The sequence below is a fragment of the Anas acuta genome, chromosome 2 (assembly GCF_963932015.1).
Source record: "Anas acuta chromosome 2, bAnaAcu1.1, whole genome shotgun sequence".
NCBI classification, from domain to species: domain Eukaryota; kingdom Metazoa; phylum Chordata; class Aves; order Anseriformes; family Anatidae; genus Anas; species Anas acuta.
The window spans coordinates 55,306,562-55,324,454 of record NC_088980.1 but is presented as its reverse complement, the minus strand read 5'-3'; the positions used below and the strand labels follow the sequence as shown (position 1 = coordinate 55,324,454).

The 17,893-nt window shown below is 43.1% G+C and overlaps 1 protein-coding gene across 1 annotated transcript; it reads right to left on the bottom strand.

Annotated features, from left to right (window-relative positions):
- Positions 1 to 7,346: 7,346 nt before the first annotated feature.
- On the bottom strand, positions 7,347 to 17,003 carry PDIA4 (protein disulfide isomerase family A member 4). The gene is made up of 10 exons (XM_068674826.1): positions 16,755 to 17,003; positions 14,746 to 14,923; positions 12,450 to 12,655; positions 11,627 to 11,765; positions 11,234 to 11,439; positions 10,435 to 10,593; positions 9,457 to 9,608; positions 8,909 to 9,065; positions 8,590 to 8,823; positions 7,347 to 8,015 (listed from the first exon to the last, which is right to left on the bottom strand). Exons 1-10 carry the CDS (start codon positions 16,849 to 16,851, stop codon positions 7,600 to 7,602), a joined length of 1,944 nt encoding a protein of 647 aa, XP_068530927.1. The 5' UTR covers positions 16,852 to 17,003; the 3' UTR covers positions 7,347 to 7,599.
- Between the last annotated feature and the right edge of the window lie 890 nt (positions 17,004 to 17,893).

Below are 17,893 nucleotides of genomic sequence, written 5' to 3'. Positions count from 1 at the left end.
CCCATAGGACTGCTTCTAAAACACGTATTAAAAGCCACAGGGTGCCTGCGCACCCCCTCCTGCCGCCCTTTTCCCCTTTCCCTCAGCTGGCAGACACCAGCTCACCTCTGAGAGAAAATGGGGGAGCGTGGGGGGGTGTCGGGGGGCGGGGCCGGAGGCACGGCCACGGTGATTAATTTGCATACCGCCTTCCCATCGGGCAGCGCGGCGCGGGGCGGCCGGCGGGGCCGTGTCCTGGCCCCGCTCGGAGACCGAATGCCCCAAATCCGGCCTGGCACCGAGCGGCACGGCTGGCACCGAGATCACGGCACCAGGACACGGTACCAGAGGCACAGAATCAGAAGTAGCCATATCCAAAGAGAAGTGTAATAGTGGAGGTATAAATAGACCCTTGGTAGGGAGTTGCTGTTGGCTGGTCCGAAGGTAGTGGGGTATCTCAATCGATTGTTCACAGTCAGTTACAGATTGATCTCCTCGTTCTCTCTTTCCCCCCTTCCCACTACTGCACTTGACTGGTCTTTTGCAGCCCCATCCTCGGCCAAGAGTCCCAACCTTGCCTTTTGCAGGTCTCCGTGCAGCTCCCAGCCTCTCGGCTTGCCCTCATGCAATGGCAATTTTAAATACCTCCCAGCATTTGCACCCCCTTCCCAGGGCTGGGCGTGGGGAAATACGGGTGCCGAGTCTGGCTCTAGTGCAAGTAACGGGGTTAATGAGTCAGAAAACGTGGGATTTTAGAGCTCTGAGGGAATCCCAAGAGCACATTGGGTTTGCAGGTGTAAGAAGCCATGAGTTTTTGTGGGCAGGCGGGGGCTGGTTGGATGAGGCAAAATCTCTGGGTACAGGGAAGGCAGGCAATTTATTTTTTTTTTTTTGTCACTGTAACAGTCCTTATTCTGAAAAGGTAACATTGGATTCAACATTTAAAAAAAAAAAAAAAAAAAAAGAGAGAGAGAAAAAAGAAACAACTTGACCTAGGAGAAAGGAAATATCTTAGCAGAGAACCACATAATAACCACTTCTTTTTGGATGCCAAACACGTTAGGTCCAGCAGTATATTTTTGAATGCATTTGATTGACTCTTTGAAGTTAGTTTCTTTGTCTATTATAGAGCCCTTCTTGAGTCAAGCAATGCACATTCTTTTTTTTACTGAGATTAAAAACGAGTGGACTACATCTATTATTGATTTCAGCTAGTGATAAGCTAAAATTGGTGTTTTCAGACCAGACTTTTTTTTTTTGTCAAACAATAACACAATATCTGTAATTCCATGTAGATCTTTATGCTTTTCTACTTATTCTGTATCTGAATTAACACATTTTTCAGACTTCACTTTCAAAGTCTTTCAAAGACTTTCAAAAGTCTTCACTTTTTTTTTTCCCCCCCACTCACATAGTTATTGATCTGTATTTGCTAATGATATGATGAGTGATGAGCAGTACTATGTGAGGTGACATTTATAGTGATCTTTACACATTATTTGAATTTTCTCTTTATTTTCTGAGCAGTATGCTTTTGATCAATCAGCTAGGTCTGGTCCTTCAATCTGCAGTGTCCCACAGCCATGAGGATGACTTGTTACTTACACATCCATTGTTCAGCTGCATCTCCTCAGGCTGAGGTGTTTAAGTAGCGTGGCTGATTAAGGTTGACCATTCCTACAACTTAATTCTCAGCAAAACAAGGATGCATTGTTAGAAATAAAGCACACACTGATTTGCTTGTACCACTGAAGCTGTTGTCACATCACTGGGATCAAAGACGTTTTGATCCTTAGCAGTCCTGTTGGACAGCTGTCAGTATGAGGAAGCGCTGCCCGTCCTCCTGCTGCTGTGCCACTACAGAAAACAGCAAGCATCAAGGATCTCATTAATGGTGGTGTATTGTGGAAGCATGAAAATGAAAAACAAAGCCCACAGTGACCTTTTTTTTTCATTTATTCAGTGATTTTTCTATTTAAAGATTTAACAACAGCTTTGTCTGAATTGAACTCTAAGGATGAGCTCTCAAAAAAATAGAGGGAGGCAGATTAGTAAGGCCACTTGAATTTCAATGGAATGGTTAGTACACCAATAAATGCCTCTCTAGATTTGCACATGCTGCTTGCTTATTTCTCCTTCAGATTTGTTGGAAGGATCTTGAACAAAGCTCAACCCCCCTGCCACTAGGCCCTCTGTGAAGACCTCTAGGTAAAAGCAGAAGTAACATGAACTATATCACTCTGTAATTGAATGCAAAATTGCCTTCTGTACTCAAAATAGTACTACTTTCAAGGCACGATCCATTACCTGAATGCATTTTGTGGACATCAGTGTAGCATCAGCACTTAATGAAAGCTCTATGACTTACGTGTAGACTTTTTTTTTAAATGGGTACATAGGTTAAATGCAAGTTATTAGGCTTAAACAGCTGGAAACACAGACAGATATGTAAAGAAATCAGAGTGAGTAAATGGTCATGTCTAGTCTTGATTTCTCAGACTTTATAGAAATGTGGGTTATCAGTTACTTTTCTTCTGAGCCCACCTTCTGCAGTATTTTCTTTTACACTACTTCTATCACTTTGAGCAGCAGTGTGCTAGGCTGTATTACAGAATAATTCTCTATTGTAAGACAAAGCATACTAAATTTCAAGAAGGTTACTGTAGCTTAGATAAAGCAAGAAGTAGCACATTAATCAAGAGCAGGCTGACAAACATCAGCTTTCACAATGAAGAAACAAATGGCTGTTCAAAACCCCAGCACAATGAAATCCATCAAAGGATTGGGTTACTGATAGTGATAAGGGTTTTATTTGCATGGTTGTGTTAAATGTAGCTTTATCTTCTCTGCGTTTTTGTTTACCAAGCTGCACAGAGCTTGGGATTTGAACAAAGAGCATTTCTGGAAGGGAAACTTCCGCCCTTCTGATGTATAGAGTCATGGTAACTCACAGAGGAAATCTTTTCCTCTCTATGAGCAGAGATGAAAATGGAGAGTGGCCACAACCTTCCAGACCAAGTCCTTCCAGAACCGAGCAGTCTCACTCAGCCTCTGCCAAGGACTTGGCCAGACAGGCCTTCAGGAGTTCCCCAGAGAGCCATGGTACAAAGACTCAGGTAACCACAAGGTGGCTTCGCATAAGACCAACTGTTCATGGCACAGGAACCTCATTCATGCTGAAATGACAGCAGTCCATGGCTCCTGGACTCTGGAAGGATGCACAATAGCGTCTAAGGAAGTCAGCTTCAGGGCCGAGGGTCTGCCAAAGATGAGCAAGCAGCCTTCTGCGCTCTGTGGGACTCTGGACACAGATTTCAAGTGAGGCTGTGTGCCTAGAAAGCTTTTGCCAGCCCATGGCTTCCTGCAACCTACTACAGGTTCAGGCAGGAAAAGCAGGGAAGCCCTTCTTCCTTGACACCAGGGAACCTGGTCACCATGGACCATGGTGATTTGTAGTGATTCCTGTGACAACCCACAATTCAAACCGATGTCCCAGAAACACCTAGTAACAGAGGCAAGGTACTGCAGCACTTCAGAGCTTTCAGATACCATTGGTCACAGCTACCCACTTTTTACCAAAAAGGGAGCTATACAACTTAAGCAATTTGGCTTTTGCTTGCTGTAGTTCACAAACACATGGCTTTGTATCGCTTTTGTGGGTTACATACTCGCTTGCATGGGGCTTGATATACTCATTACCCCACAGGCTGCAACACTCAGTCCTCTGATCCTTGTACAGTTCCAATTCAGATCATGACCAAATGCATTTTGGAGCACAGGCAGCTTGCAGGGGTTTTACCTGCCTACTGTAAGAGAAAGGACAGAATTTTGACCACATTTATTGCTGCTTTCTGAAGTCTTTAACCTCTAACATACATTCTTATTCACAGTTGAATTTCCAGAAGCCCGTTATCTCAACATATAGCCTTACAGGAGGGCAAATATCTTCATGAAATTGTCTGCTCTGTAATGCCTTGCTTGCTATCAAACACATCTTGGGCCATCCCCAAACATCACCATAATTAACAGCATAGAAGAACAAAATTGTTTTGTAGAAGCCAGGTTGTAACTTTGATTGCAGAAAGATGGCTTGTTAATCTCTCTCAATACAAAAAAAAAAAAAAAAAAAAAAAGCTAGCATCAAAGTCCTAGGACAGCATTTACTGTGGCCTTGACTGCCCTACAGCTAGAACAGAAACTCACTTTCAGTGGAGGAGTGGCTGTGCTGGAGGTAGCCACCCCAATCCTCTGCCCTTCAGGGCAAGGGAGTAGCCCTGAAGTCTCAGCTCTGACTACATAAACTGTACCCCAGTTTACAGATTATTATTTTCCCACCCTCAAAGCTGTGCATGAGAACATGATCTGGTAGTAAGTCTTTCCCACTGAGCTCCTTGCAGCCTATCTGGGAATGGTTACTGCTATGCAATCGTGTGCTGAAGCCTGAACTGTAAGCTTTCTTCCACTTGGAACTACAACCAGAGATGGTATCATATGCTTGTACAGCTGTATTAAGATCAAGCGAACTCCTCCCTTGCTTTTCTGCACTGTGTGTATTTTTTTCCCCCCTTTTGTAAGAGGTGAAACACCAAAACTGACCAGTAGCACTTAGGTAATACCTTAATGGAGTTTAGGATGAATAGACACTACTCTAATGTGAAAGGGAAACAGAAAGGGAACAGAACAGAAAGGAAAAAGCATTTAATAGAAAATCCAATAGATGGTATGACTTATTTTCCTTATAAGCATCAAGCACATTTTTAGAAAAGTCACCTTTCAGGTAGATAGCTTTATCTAGCCATGGCCTAATGATCAAACCACCCCAGTGAGACTCCTAGCTCAGGGCCAAGTCTCAGAGAAAGTCTGTGGGATCCTGACAATGCACGTAACCGGGGATGGGATATAGGAGCTAAGGAAGTTCACTTGCTTTCCAGTATAACTTTGCTTCAAGCTGAGAGACAACAGTGTTCTCTATTCTGCTGGAAAGTAGTCAGGATAAATACATCAGTTACAGAGTGGAGGTGCCGAGGGGCACAGGCGAGGACTTGTGAGAAATACAGCCAAATGACACCAACACAGAATGAGGAATTCACCCCTCTTTAATTCACCCCTTTCACTGCTCTTGCAGCTTACAGATGCCAGGAAATTAAGTTAGTAATACTACAGCTAGGCTTATTTCTCTCTTACACTGCTCTGACTTCAGCACTGCCACCCCAAAATAAAACCCAGTCCCTAAGCACAGCCCTAAGTATCTGCAACCCAGGCTGTCTCCACCTGCAAAGGCAGGGAAGAGGAAGCCCGCAGGACTGCCATGCAAGCACAGCTCTGCCACTCCCAGGGGCTTGTATAGCTGCAAGGCTCCCGGGCAGGCTGGAGAGCTTGCTTTCAACCCAGAGCAGCTTCTGCCCACACAGCCTCCTGTGGAAGACAGATCTCCAGAAGCAGTACAGTACTGGCAGTGATATGAAGTTAGCAGCTGCAAGAAGAGAGGTGGAAAATTCTTATCAGCTTTTGACATTTACTGTCCCAAGAATGGAGCCTCAGCCCCAGCAAGGGATTCCGTCCCCCACTACATGTTCTATATTTATCTGTGTCCTCCTGTTGGTTAGGCAACATCTGTTTTGGAATAAATACCTACAAGCCTGCAACTAATCTATTGTAAGAGCAAACGATAAGCAGGAGCAATTTAGTTTCCCACAGCGCTAAGTGAGGTATCTCAGGGATAGAACCTAAACTTTGTTTGAGAACAGATTTAAAAAGTCTGTGCATGCTTCTTTGAAAAAACAAGCTTATAGGAACTGGCAGAAACAGGACAGAACATTCTGCTTGGGTTATATACATCCTGCAAAGCTGAAAAATCATCTCTAACACATTGACGCTCAGCTAAGTTTGATCTGAGTCCTATTACCTACACATAGACAATTACCACAGATTGTGGTCTCTGAAGGCTCTACAGAAAAGCTGTAAACAGAAACAGCCAATGATGAAGATAATGCACTTTGGAAGAGTCTTGTAGATGAAGCATTGCCTAAACTTAACATGCATCTGTATGTTTAGGGACAGTATAGGAAAGCCTTTTCTACTGTGAAGAGAAGACTGACAATGCCAGGGCATGAAGTAAATGACTACACCTGCTTTAACACAAAGCAGCAATTGAGACATTATCCTGAGTAAGTAAATGCTCAGCACTTCTCAGCTTCCTCTGATAAGCAACAGGAGCTAAATGCAATCTCTCACACCCCAGCACTCTATGGAGATTTAATGCCATCCCCTTCATTCATAATCTGCTGGTGAGCTTTGTTCAATAGCTTCTGTTTAATTTTTAACGAAGGGAAAGCTTTCATGCAGTCTCATTCACCTCTGTGAGAATTTAGTCATACTTTGCTGGGTAGGTTGTTAACTGTCAGGTGGAAACGGTCTCTTAGTGAGGCAGAGGCACACCCCCTTCAACAGGGATGTAAAGTACACTAGGAGAGGAGAAGCATTACTTGTCCCTTTGCAGGCTTTGGGCTGTACTTTAACAACCAAATCCTGGATGTGGGTTTATTCTTGCTACACAGAAGATGCCGTCTCATCAGGAGAAAAAAAGACTGGGTGGTGGTTTTAGATTTCACACCCTCCAAAAAGCTGAAAAACTAATGCAGCACAAAAACAGAGGGAAGACTTGGTCTTTTGGTCTTTTTCTAAGACAGAAAACAATGCTGCTAGGTCAGGAGCATTACCTGTAAAGTTAAGTTTGCTGCAAAATTGCTCCAGTGACACTCAAGTGGCACACGCTATAGCATCAGAGCTCTGGAAAAAGGCAGGCTGTTTCTGGACTGCTAAGTCCAGTCTTTCCCACAGAAGAATCAGTACCAAACACTATCTTCTCCGAGACAGCAACACACAGACCTGATATCAGAATCCAAGCACTAGCCCCACTAGATGCTATTTCCATCATGCTCCAATTGCTCCAAAACATATTTGGGAAGACTAAGATATAAATTGGTCAATATGAACACATATCAAATTTTTCTAAGTGACTTCTCATTATTACATCATCACCCGCTCTACAGAGATCCATAAATCAAAAGCAGACAAGTCTAGTGTGTATTTAGTTAGCACATTACTGGTGTCTTATCTCAATAGCACTGAGTACTTCATCCACACTTTAGAAAACCCCCTTTCTTACCCTCAATCTATACAGTAATACAGTCACCTGAGTAAGTATACAGAAATATAGCAGGAAGCTAAGCTCTCTTGCTCCCAAAGTAACTATACCAACAAAGAAGACAAATATATTTGGTAGAGGAATTTGGTTCTCTCTTTTTGGTAGTATCTTTTAACTTCTAAAAAACAGTTGCATTGAAATCAAAGAATCAAGGTCAAGATAGTCACAAAAAATAAAGGATGTATTTTTCCTCCAAAGATCAAAACCATAACTAACGTAAGACATTCATATCATAGAAGTTCAGTGTCCAGAGAAAACTTTCCTGCAATGCAAAAAAGACATACTGCAATTGCTTTACTGCTCAACAATTTCCTTGTTCCAGCTGCTGAATTCTTCTCTCAGGAAGTTTTGTCGGTAACTTTCTTTAAACTACAAGGTACAAAAAATTCTTTCTTTACCATCCCTCATCTTATCTAAAGCTCTTCTTTTGTTCTGGAGAGTTTTGTCGCATGCTCCTCTATGAATTTGCTCAAATGCTCTAAATCTCTGTCCCCGCCTTCAAATTTAATAGGATTGTTCTTCTTGTCCCTCGGAGCGAAGTAGATAGTAGGGAATCCTTCTACTTTGTAGTGGTCATTTGTCACGTCGTTGGCAGTAGCATCCATCTTGGCTATGACTAGATTTTTCTCATTCTTGTATTTTTTGCCTAGCTCATTATACACTGGTTCTAGTTTCTTGCAGTGTCCACACCACGGGGCATAGAACTCTATGAGAACATCATTCTTTGGATCCATTACTATGGTATCAAAAGTTTTACCCACTACCACTTTCACGGGCCCTTTGTTATTTTTTGGCACCGGCTGGGACTTCACAATAGGCTTCAGTTTTCCTAGGAGAAAGGAAAACACACACCATTATTAGTGTAGAGTAAAAACAATCCTTATGATCTCCCCTAAGAAAGGGCAGAAGTACATTCTCACACCAAGGAAAAGTGTTGCACCAATAAATAAGCTTACCTCTACAGGAAACACTGGCTAGCTTGCTGACTATTTTTTTTAGTATGGCAAGCTTGTGAAATATTGGCAACAATATTTCAGTTCTCTATAAGCTTCCTCCCTTTTTTTCTGGTATACATCCATAATGTATTAGACAGTGATTTATTATACTAGCCATGAATATGAATGATCAACAGGCACTTCAAAGCTACAAGCAGCTTTTAGGCTTAGCAAACACATTCAGTGTTAGCTAGATATTAGCTAGTGTCAGCTAGATGCCACAGCATAGCTAAAACAACAAAGTTAATGTACCAAGGTTAAAAGAAAAAAAAAGGCAAGAATCATCCAAAAGTTTTAAGCTACAGAGCACCATAAGGTTGCACATATGATTTTATTGTAGCCATAATACCGGGAAAAAGTGATGGAAGGAAAACAAGCAAATGGCTTTTTTCTTTTTAGGAACTATACCTTTTTTGAATGCCAGCACAAATTGCCTGAGTACATCAGAATCAAACTCCTCTGGCTCCATGGCATATTTCTTGCCACCTTCATCCAGAATGGCAACATTGACATCCTCTCCACTCTCAAGAAGTCCTAGATCTTTTATTTCAGAAGAATAATCTTCCTCATCAGAAACAGCAAACACATATTCAGGGAAGTCCTTGGCCACTTCCAGAACTTTGCCTCTCCAGTATTGAGTAGCTAAAGAACCAGAATACAACAGGATTAGTGATTTCTAATTACTTAGCGCTTGCTTCCTTCCAAAGAAGAGGGATGGTGAACTTACCAACACGATAGTCAAAACTGAAGTCTACAGTATAATAGACAACCACTAGAGGACGCTTCGTGTATCTTTTAACATCATTGGAAGGCTTGCGATGACCAACTAGAGGCAAAGCATGTTTTAGCACGTGCTCTTTGATCTCTGATCCATCTGTAGAATCCTGCCAAAAAAAAGAAAAACAGGGAAAAGACATGCGAATAAGTGGCATTTCTGTTACAACGTACTGGAAACTAGTATTTGTGCATGCATGACTAAGGAAGTGGCATGTTATAAACAATGCCCTCACCATATTCTTCAAATCCTTGAGCATTAATAATTATTTAGCTTTCTACCCCTAACCTGAACATTGCAGTAGTAAATTATTTCAATGCATAATCTCTGTGTTAATTTCATAAAGTTTTGAAGAACAAACCAAAATAATTTCAGGAGACAAACAGGTCACCTCAAATATGTAATGGACTATTTCCATCAGAAAGATGCCAACTGCTCATACATACAAATAAAGCCTTCGATCTCTTAAGAAACTTTGTAGCTTTGGACCAATTACTCACTTTAAGATCCAAAACATGCATCTTGGGCTCGTGCTTTGACTGAAATTTTTCTGGCTGCATTACAACCAGTTTTCCAGGAGATGCTTTCAATAGTTTTGCAATCTCATTGCTGAAGGTGTGGTGAAACTTGTAGTCTTCTCTTAAGCCATTAGCTGAAAAAAGGTTAAGAAAAATGAAGTCGTAAAGAACTGAATTGACAGCCTTCAACCAAAATCTTAGTACTGTACTGCACAGAAATTCTCTCAGACATGTTATGGCCCAGAGTCTTAGGTAACAGCTCTCACCTCCAAACTGGGAAACATGGGAGACAGTTCTGTATCTTGCCATGCCAGAACTGCCAGATCAGCTCTTAATCCAGATATAAACAATGGCAGCCCCAGAAACAGGCATAGCCATGTCATGAGGAATAGCCCTTTCTTTCTGTTTGAGCCTTGAGAGAAGTGAGTGGCTGTAAGTAAATCAATCCTGTGAGACACAAAGACTTACAGTGCTTTGCCTCTTACACATGGTAGCAAAAATTGTTAACAGGACTATGTTATGTCAATGTGGTGGTAAAAATAAGCATTGCCGGGAATGGTCGAGCTAAACTGACCCAGAGATGGATGATGATAATAAACTCAGTGGAGTCCAGCCTCTGGAACTGTCAGATATGAAGCCAGCAAAAGCATATGACAAAGCTAGCAAGAAGCTGTGACTTGTTCCTCAGCTAGGAATTTTCTTTCCCCTCCACTGCATAGATTTTTAGGGATGCAACATCAAGAGACTATGTCCTGTGACTGGCCGATACTTCAGTTACACAATCAAGACCTGGTATGAGCTTTTTTCCTTGAGTAAAAGTGGAAGATCATCCTTCAGTCTCCTTTTCCCTCTTCAAGTCCCTTACTGAATTCAGAGCAAATATAAAGGAACTTCTCATGCATGAAGTCTTGGACAGAATATCAACAACCTGGTCTTCTAATATTTTAAAATATTCCTTACCTGCTTCCTGATAGAGCTGATAGGCTTTGTCAGTCTCCCCACTAAAGATACCAATAATGATGACATCATCCCCATCCTTCAGAAATTCCTGTACCTGCTTGGTAGCCTGAATCTGTTTAGATGGAGGACCAGCCTGTTCAATCATGTAGTCAACAATACCTGTGAGACAAACCCAACCCCAAGAAATTGCTTAGAACATTTACTGAACTGAAAGGTTCAGGCATTTTCTCTACAACATCGTTTAATACCATATTCCCCACTGACATCTTTCTTTCTGTGCAGCCTTTCCACAACAACCAAGAGACCACATCAACAGGACTGCAGTCATGGTCTTCAAAGGCTTCAGTTCTGGATAGTCACTTTTAGGCTGCTTTCAAGGACTTCCATGGATATCAGATCCAATTACCTTCCCAGTAATTCATCTTTTTGAAATTTTAGATCCTCCATAGTCTTGTGACCCTGCTATGAGACATGATTCCACTCGGATATTGCTAATTCTTCTCTAAATATTACCGAGCACTTCACCAGCCCTTACACAGCAGGGCAACTAATGGCTGCTCATTTACTCATACTGCCAGCTTGTACATTTACTTTATATTAAAAGGAGCTTACAGTGCCACCATAAGATGTTACAAAGATAAGACTAATTTATTCTGCTGGCTTGTGTAGATATGACTACATCTTTTTTTCAGGTTCCTCTAACTACTATTCCTAGGATGCGAACAAGTTTGCAAGCTCTAGTGTTACATCAATACATTTATAGTCAAGCCCAAAGAAAATAAAAGAGAAGGCACAATACCATATTTTTCTCGGGGACCATTGTAGTCATAAGGTTTGCCTTTGCGGAATATTTTCAGAGTTGGGTAGCCGCTAACATCAAACTTCTTTGCAAGGTCAGTTTCAGCGGTGGCATCGACTTTAGCCAGAGGAATAGGAGGTGTGCGCTTGCTGAGTTCCTGAGCAGCCTTCTCATATTCTGGAGCAAGCCTTTTGCAGTGTCCGCACCTAAGAAAGGAGGAGGGTGAAAGGCAATTTTTACGATGTACATGTATAGTCCTGCTAGTTACCTTTACCTCTGCAGTGAAAGAGATGCAAGCCTCTTTATTAGAGACATAATGACAGAAAACAGCTTCACCAAGCACGTTCAGACCAGCTGTGCTAGTAAAGCAGAGGTGACTGCCTTCCTGCTTACCATGGAGCATAGAATTCCACCAGAATTATGTCAGCACTATTCACAACATCATCAAAGTTATCTTGGGTCAATACCATTGTAGCTTCTGGTGGAGGGGTCCAGTTGGGGTCAGAAACCTCCTTGACTTTGGCTACAATTTCTGAAAGATAGTTCAATAGCCCAGTTAAAGTTTGCACTATCATATCCGTAGTATATCAAAAGGAAGAGTCAACGTCAAGATATCAGAGCAGCAAGCACGGTCTTAGAACAGTCAAGTTTTTATATTGGTTTACACTATATCACTTTTTTTTTTTTTTTTAAATAAAGCTCCTTTATAGTCTACTTTACTGCTGGTATTGCCAAGGTCTTTAATATTCTCTTCACCTACTCAGCACCTTAATTATGCAGAACACAGTCTATACTTCACAGCAAGTTATTATGTGAATTCCATTCAAAGCAGACAGAAAAGGTAGTTTTTCCTTCTGACTGGAGTGAAGATAGACAATTTCATTAAGTGAGAAACACAGGGTTTTATACACAATGTCAATTTACAAACCTGATGTTTCCTACTGGCTGATCTCTCATCAAGCACAACAATACCTCCTACTCTAATCAAGTCATAATTTTAAAAACCTTTCCTCACTAAAAGCACTACACACTACCTGCAGAACTACCTTCTAGTACAGAGAATTTAGAAGACTGGACAAAATTTCAGCCTTCATAATGCTGTTCCTCTTAACACAATGGAATTTGAGATCAAAGTCCTTGATAATACATGGTCTGAGTAGCAAAACAATATAATTCCTTGCTTTGTCATGAAGAACTGTAAAGGACCGGTGCTTACCATCTTCTGTTCGAGAACCATCATAGTCAACAGGCTGGCCTTTTTTCAGGATTTTAATGGTTGGGTAGCCACTGACATCAAAACGACTTGCTAGCGAAGTGGCTGCAGTAGCATCAATTTTGGCAACTGGAATAGGAGGGTCATTTTCTTTCAAAGTTTTGGCTATCTTCTCATATTCAGGAGCAAACTGCTTGCAGTGCCCACACCTGTAAAAGACAAAAATAGACAGATAAATGCAAGGCAGACATGGAGACGTATTTTACTACCCCACATTTCCAGGAGGCCTTCTACCAGATGTTCACAGTATCAAGAGTATTTGTCTTGCTATATTTTCAGACTCATGGGGGGTGGTAGTGGTGGTGAGAGGGCAAGAGATGCTGTAGCTAGTTCACTCAAATCACAACCTTTCTTCTTTTTCCACTCCCACCCCTATTCAAAAGATACCACATATGCTTCTTAAAGCCTCTGTAAGAAAATTTAATGACTACTTCTACAAAGTTGCAAACCTTGTACTGTGCTTCTCCTCCCTGCCCCCAGATAACATTTCACTCAGACTTCAGCTTCTCCCTAATCTGATCTGGGTTCATCTTCTCTATATGGTACCCTAAAATTAAACTGAAGAGAAAAATGAACCAGAAGTTAACTGGGCTTTAATGAAACCTCGCATCCACTCTCATATCATAACACCTGTTCTCTCTGACCATGCCAAAACTCCCTGGGAAGAACATGACTTACTGCTGCAAAAAATGGCACAGCAGAGGATACCAGCATATGAGAAGCTGAATATAGCTTGACAAACTGAAGACAGAACAGGAAAAAAAAAGTAGCATGTAACAGACAGCCTGTATTCCTTAGCCTCTCAACTGGCAGGAGAGGGTGGAGGAAAAAAAGAAGTGTCTAGTCTGTGGTGACAACACATCCTTCTACTTGGTTATATTAAGCTTCACGTTCAGTTTTCAAGCTGGCAAACTACAGTTGCCAAAAAGGAATAGGCTTCCACGTGATGAGACTGGTATTAGATAAAACACAACTCTCCCTTAAGCAAGATCAAACTCCCCCCCTCCACCTCCACTCAAAGACTAGAAAAAGTCCTGGACATCAGTAATAGGTTCTTCACCAAGAGGGTTGTCGCGCACTGGAACAGGCTCCCCAGTGAAGTAGTCACTGCACCAAGCCTGTCTGAATTTAAAAAGCAATTGGACTGTGCACTTAGTCACATGGTCTAAACTTTTAGGCAGACCTGTGCGCTGCCAGGAGTTGGACTTGATGATCCTTATGGGTCCCTTCCAACTTGGGATATTCTATGATTCTATGAAACAGGACACATGGGTAAGTCAAAAGACTTATCCATTATATCACTAAGCCACAAAGGAAGAGATGTTCTGGCAGCAGCACTAATGCACCAGCTTGACTGCAAATAGTCTACTCTTATTTTTCCCATTAATGATCCTCATTATTTTTGCCCATAATAATGCAAAAAAAAAAAAAAAAAGATACATTCTGGTTTAAGTTCTCTGTCTCAGTTGTACACAGGTAAATCCATGGTAGCTCCTGAGTGTACTGGTGTAACTCAGTGTACATGATCAAAATTCTGCTGTCGTATGTGGCACTGTTTAAACTAGAAGTATGAAGGAACTATATCCTTACACCGCATCCTTCTGGCAAGGACAAAGACTGGAACTTCAAAAGGAAAACCTCCCAGCTAGGGAAGCCTCCTTCTAGAAGTACATCTAGAAGTACACTGGTTTTAGATAGGCCAACAGGACAAGACAGCAGGCTGCACGGTCATACTGCACAACTTTTCTGGGGCTCACTGGGACCATCTCTGTTCCCTGACAAGAACAGAGCAGAGACAGACCCCGAGCAGTGCTTCCCTTGGCACAGGAGCCCTCAGTATGACCTAAACACATGGTGACAGAAAACAGCATGCTCTTTCTTATGTTACAGGAGCAGGGAAAGGGACACCTCCAGAACCATCTCCTGCCCTGGACAACAGTACAGTCCAGTACTGGTCCTCCTTGGCCTTTGAAACCACCTATGCTTTTAAACCAGTCATGACCCAGACATCTGCTTTTAGAATCACAGCCTACTAACATGAGGAAACTGTATCAACAACTCCTCACTCCCTAAAACCGTTCAGATAGATACTTGGTAAAGAGTAGAAACAAACAAGCAAACATCTCTACCCCAAAAACAATAGCCCAAGCTCACCTTTTAGGATTGCATATTGCCAAAAAACCCCCCAGCACCCATCCCATCCTGCCACCTAAGGAGGTGCTGAAGACCGTGAACCCACCATGGCGCGTAGAACTCCAGCAGCACAGTGTCCTTGTCTGCAGTAAAGGTGTCAAAGTTTGCATCATTCAAGATCAACACACCATTCTCTTCTTTAACTTCAGAATCATCATCGTCATCATCTTCCTCTTCATCATCATCGTCATCATCATCATCATCAATTTCTTTTGTAAGTGATTCTGGAAAAGTAGAATTAAAAAAGTGCAGTACAGACTAGATTGTGTCAAGCTTAATGTTTCAATAACTACCAGGTTAAAGATGGATTAGACGTATCCTGTAGTTAAAGTAGTACTAGGTTAGTTCCTGTTCCACATCCAGTGACAGCTGCCCAAGTTTGGGAATTTTTGTTTCCATCCCCAACTGCTTAAGCCCAGCGCTGCCACCCCAACCTATCCTGCTTTCAGTTACAGAGATGTTTCAATTCATTAAAGAGGCTTTCTACGTGCAAAAGCATCGCTCTGCTTGTAAGCTCAGAATCAGCAGCAGGCTGTGGAGCGAGTGTAAAAACAAACTGACTGTCACATAACACACCCCTGCAAACCCATCCCCAGGCATATGATGGATACAAGATGCCCTTCTGAAACAAATGGAGTGAGGCCCCCCACCCAGGGGGCCCTTTGGTTTCAGGAGTCCAAAACCACTGGTCTAGAACAGGCCTTTGGAGAAGACAGATTTGCTCAATTTGAGAAGCAGGACTTGCACATGAAATCTGATGCCAAAACACTTCAAACAGTTCAGTCTGCCTTAGAATTTGAGATGGTGTCTTTAACATTTGATCATTCTCGTCTTCTTTTAAAGACGTTGTTAAAACTGCTATAATTCTAGGCAAACAAACCTTACTGAATGTTTTTATAGGAATTTCAGTCACAGAACAAATGATGACAGTACCTCATCCCTAATGTAAAACATGCATCAGTGTAACTAAGGTCCTTTTAGCCACATGGAGTTCCATGGTTAAAAAAGCAGGAAGAAGATTAAAAGTTTCCTGTTCAAAACTATATATTCTCTACCTAAGCTTAGCTAGCTTTCAATTACGTTGACATGCAGGACTGCAGTAGGCAGTAGATAACGTACACATAGTCTATGTGTCCAGGACAAGAATTCTGAAAACACTCTTGATTTTGCCTGGAATTTGAAGTCAAGAATTACAAATATGTAATATTCAGCGGCCAGGTACAAACAGGAAAAAATAGAAGAAAACCCAGCTTATTTTCAGGCCAACAGCAAACCACAGCAACATTCTCATCATGGATATTATGCCACTAAATACCAATAACCATTTTTATGTTAAAAGATACTAAAAAAAATAAGTGCATATGCTCTCTGCATAAACGTACATGTATTTTCTAGGGGAGTGTATATTTTAATTAGAACCCAATTTTATACAATGCCAAAATAGTGAAGTCTCTAACACGGTCAGAGATCACAGGAGATCATTTATCACAGAATGGAAGTCACCTGGATTAAGTTTCTTAACAACTACTACTGTTTCCCTCTCATCTAAACATCAGCTAACAGCACTATTTACAACTGGACAATGCCTTCAGTGTTGCCGCCTCAGAGCACTTGCAGTAGTAGAAGGGCTGAGCTTCCAGACACACTGCAAGAGAATTCCTAGGGCATTCATTTATTTACATTTGGGAATGCTGCTGTGAGAAAGCTAGCTGTCAGGGGTGTTCAGCAGCCAAAACTTCTGCTGACATCAGTGCTCAGTAGATTGGGGGCTGTGTTTTACTGCAGGGAGTTCCAGGCTGGTGCGTGCCTGGATTCCCAGGGAGCTGTGCAATCCCCGTTGCTTTTCCAAGCAAAGCACATCAGCCTTGACTTTTTAACGAGGAAGGAACTTGAGCAAAACTCATTAATCAATTCTGCTCGTGCAGCTTTGAAACTGACCAGACTGCAGCTGCTTTCCTCCGCCTTTTCCGCGCCGGATTCTCTGCGTGGACCCTGCTTTAATGACGCGCTGAGGCACCTGGTCCCCCCCCCACACCCCCCCCATCCCGCGCTCACCTTCGTCCTCCTCGGCCGCCGCGCCGCGCGCCAGCACGGCCAGCGCCAGCGCCACCCCCAGCAGCAGCAGCAGCGCCCGCACCCCGCGACGCCTCATCCCGCCGCTGCTGCTCCCGCTCCTACTGCTCCTACTGCTGCTGCTGCTGCTGCTGCTGCCGCCGCCCGGCCCGGCTCCGCTGCGGCGCGGCGAGGAGCGCGCGGGGCCGTCGGCGCGCAGCTGCACGCCCTGCTCTGAGCTGCCGCGCGCCCATTGGCTGCCCGCCGGCCGCCAACCGCCGGCCGCCACGAGCGTGGTGGCGCAGCCGCGCTGCGAGCGGAGGGGCGGCAGCGTGGAGGGGAGGGAGCGGGGATTCCCCGCCCGCCCGCCGGGCGCAGCGCGACGTTGGCGCTGGGGACTGGTGGGCGCCGCCGGGGGGAGGGCGTAAGGGCGGCGGCGGCAGCCTGTCAGGGCGAGCCGCGTGCGCGGCGGGCGGGGGCTGCCCCTGAGGGGGCCGTGCGGGGCCGCAGGGGGCGGGTGGGCGTGTGAGGTGGCTGAACGGCACACAAAAAAATCCTGCTTTTTATTTTTTTCAAATTAAATGTGTATTGCTGCAGCCGGGTAGGACCTCGTGAGACCTGGTTTGAAAAGCTGTCTTGATCCCGCCGGATTTTGGAATAAATATGAAAATAAACAGAGTTTGTTCCGATGATGTGTTTTATTGGCGTGAACGCACAGTTGGTTGGATCCCGGCCCGAATGTGAAAAATTAAAGAGTATAGGAGGTTGCTGCTCACGGGGTGTTGGTTAACACGACCATTGATTTGAACGTAGTGCTGGTGTGTGAAATATTTGCTGCCCTCCTCATCTGAGTTCTGCCATAAGACAAACGGTTGCTACTGCAATCCATTTTATCCCAATGTTTGGAGATTAACCAGCAGACAGCTCGATAATATCAATATTACACCAATATAGGGGAGTGCTGTCAGACCCAGCACTTCAGGGCTGACATTGTTTGGACATTGGAGAACAGGTGAAAAAAGCTCCCGGGAAAAACAAACAAACAAACAAACAAAAAAAAAAAAACAGGTAAAAGGGAGAAGTACTGTGATTATTGCTTTCATCTGTTAGAATGTGAAATGCAGGATTAAATAGTTTTTCTT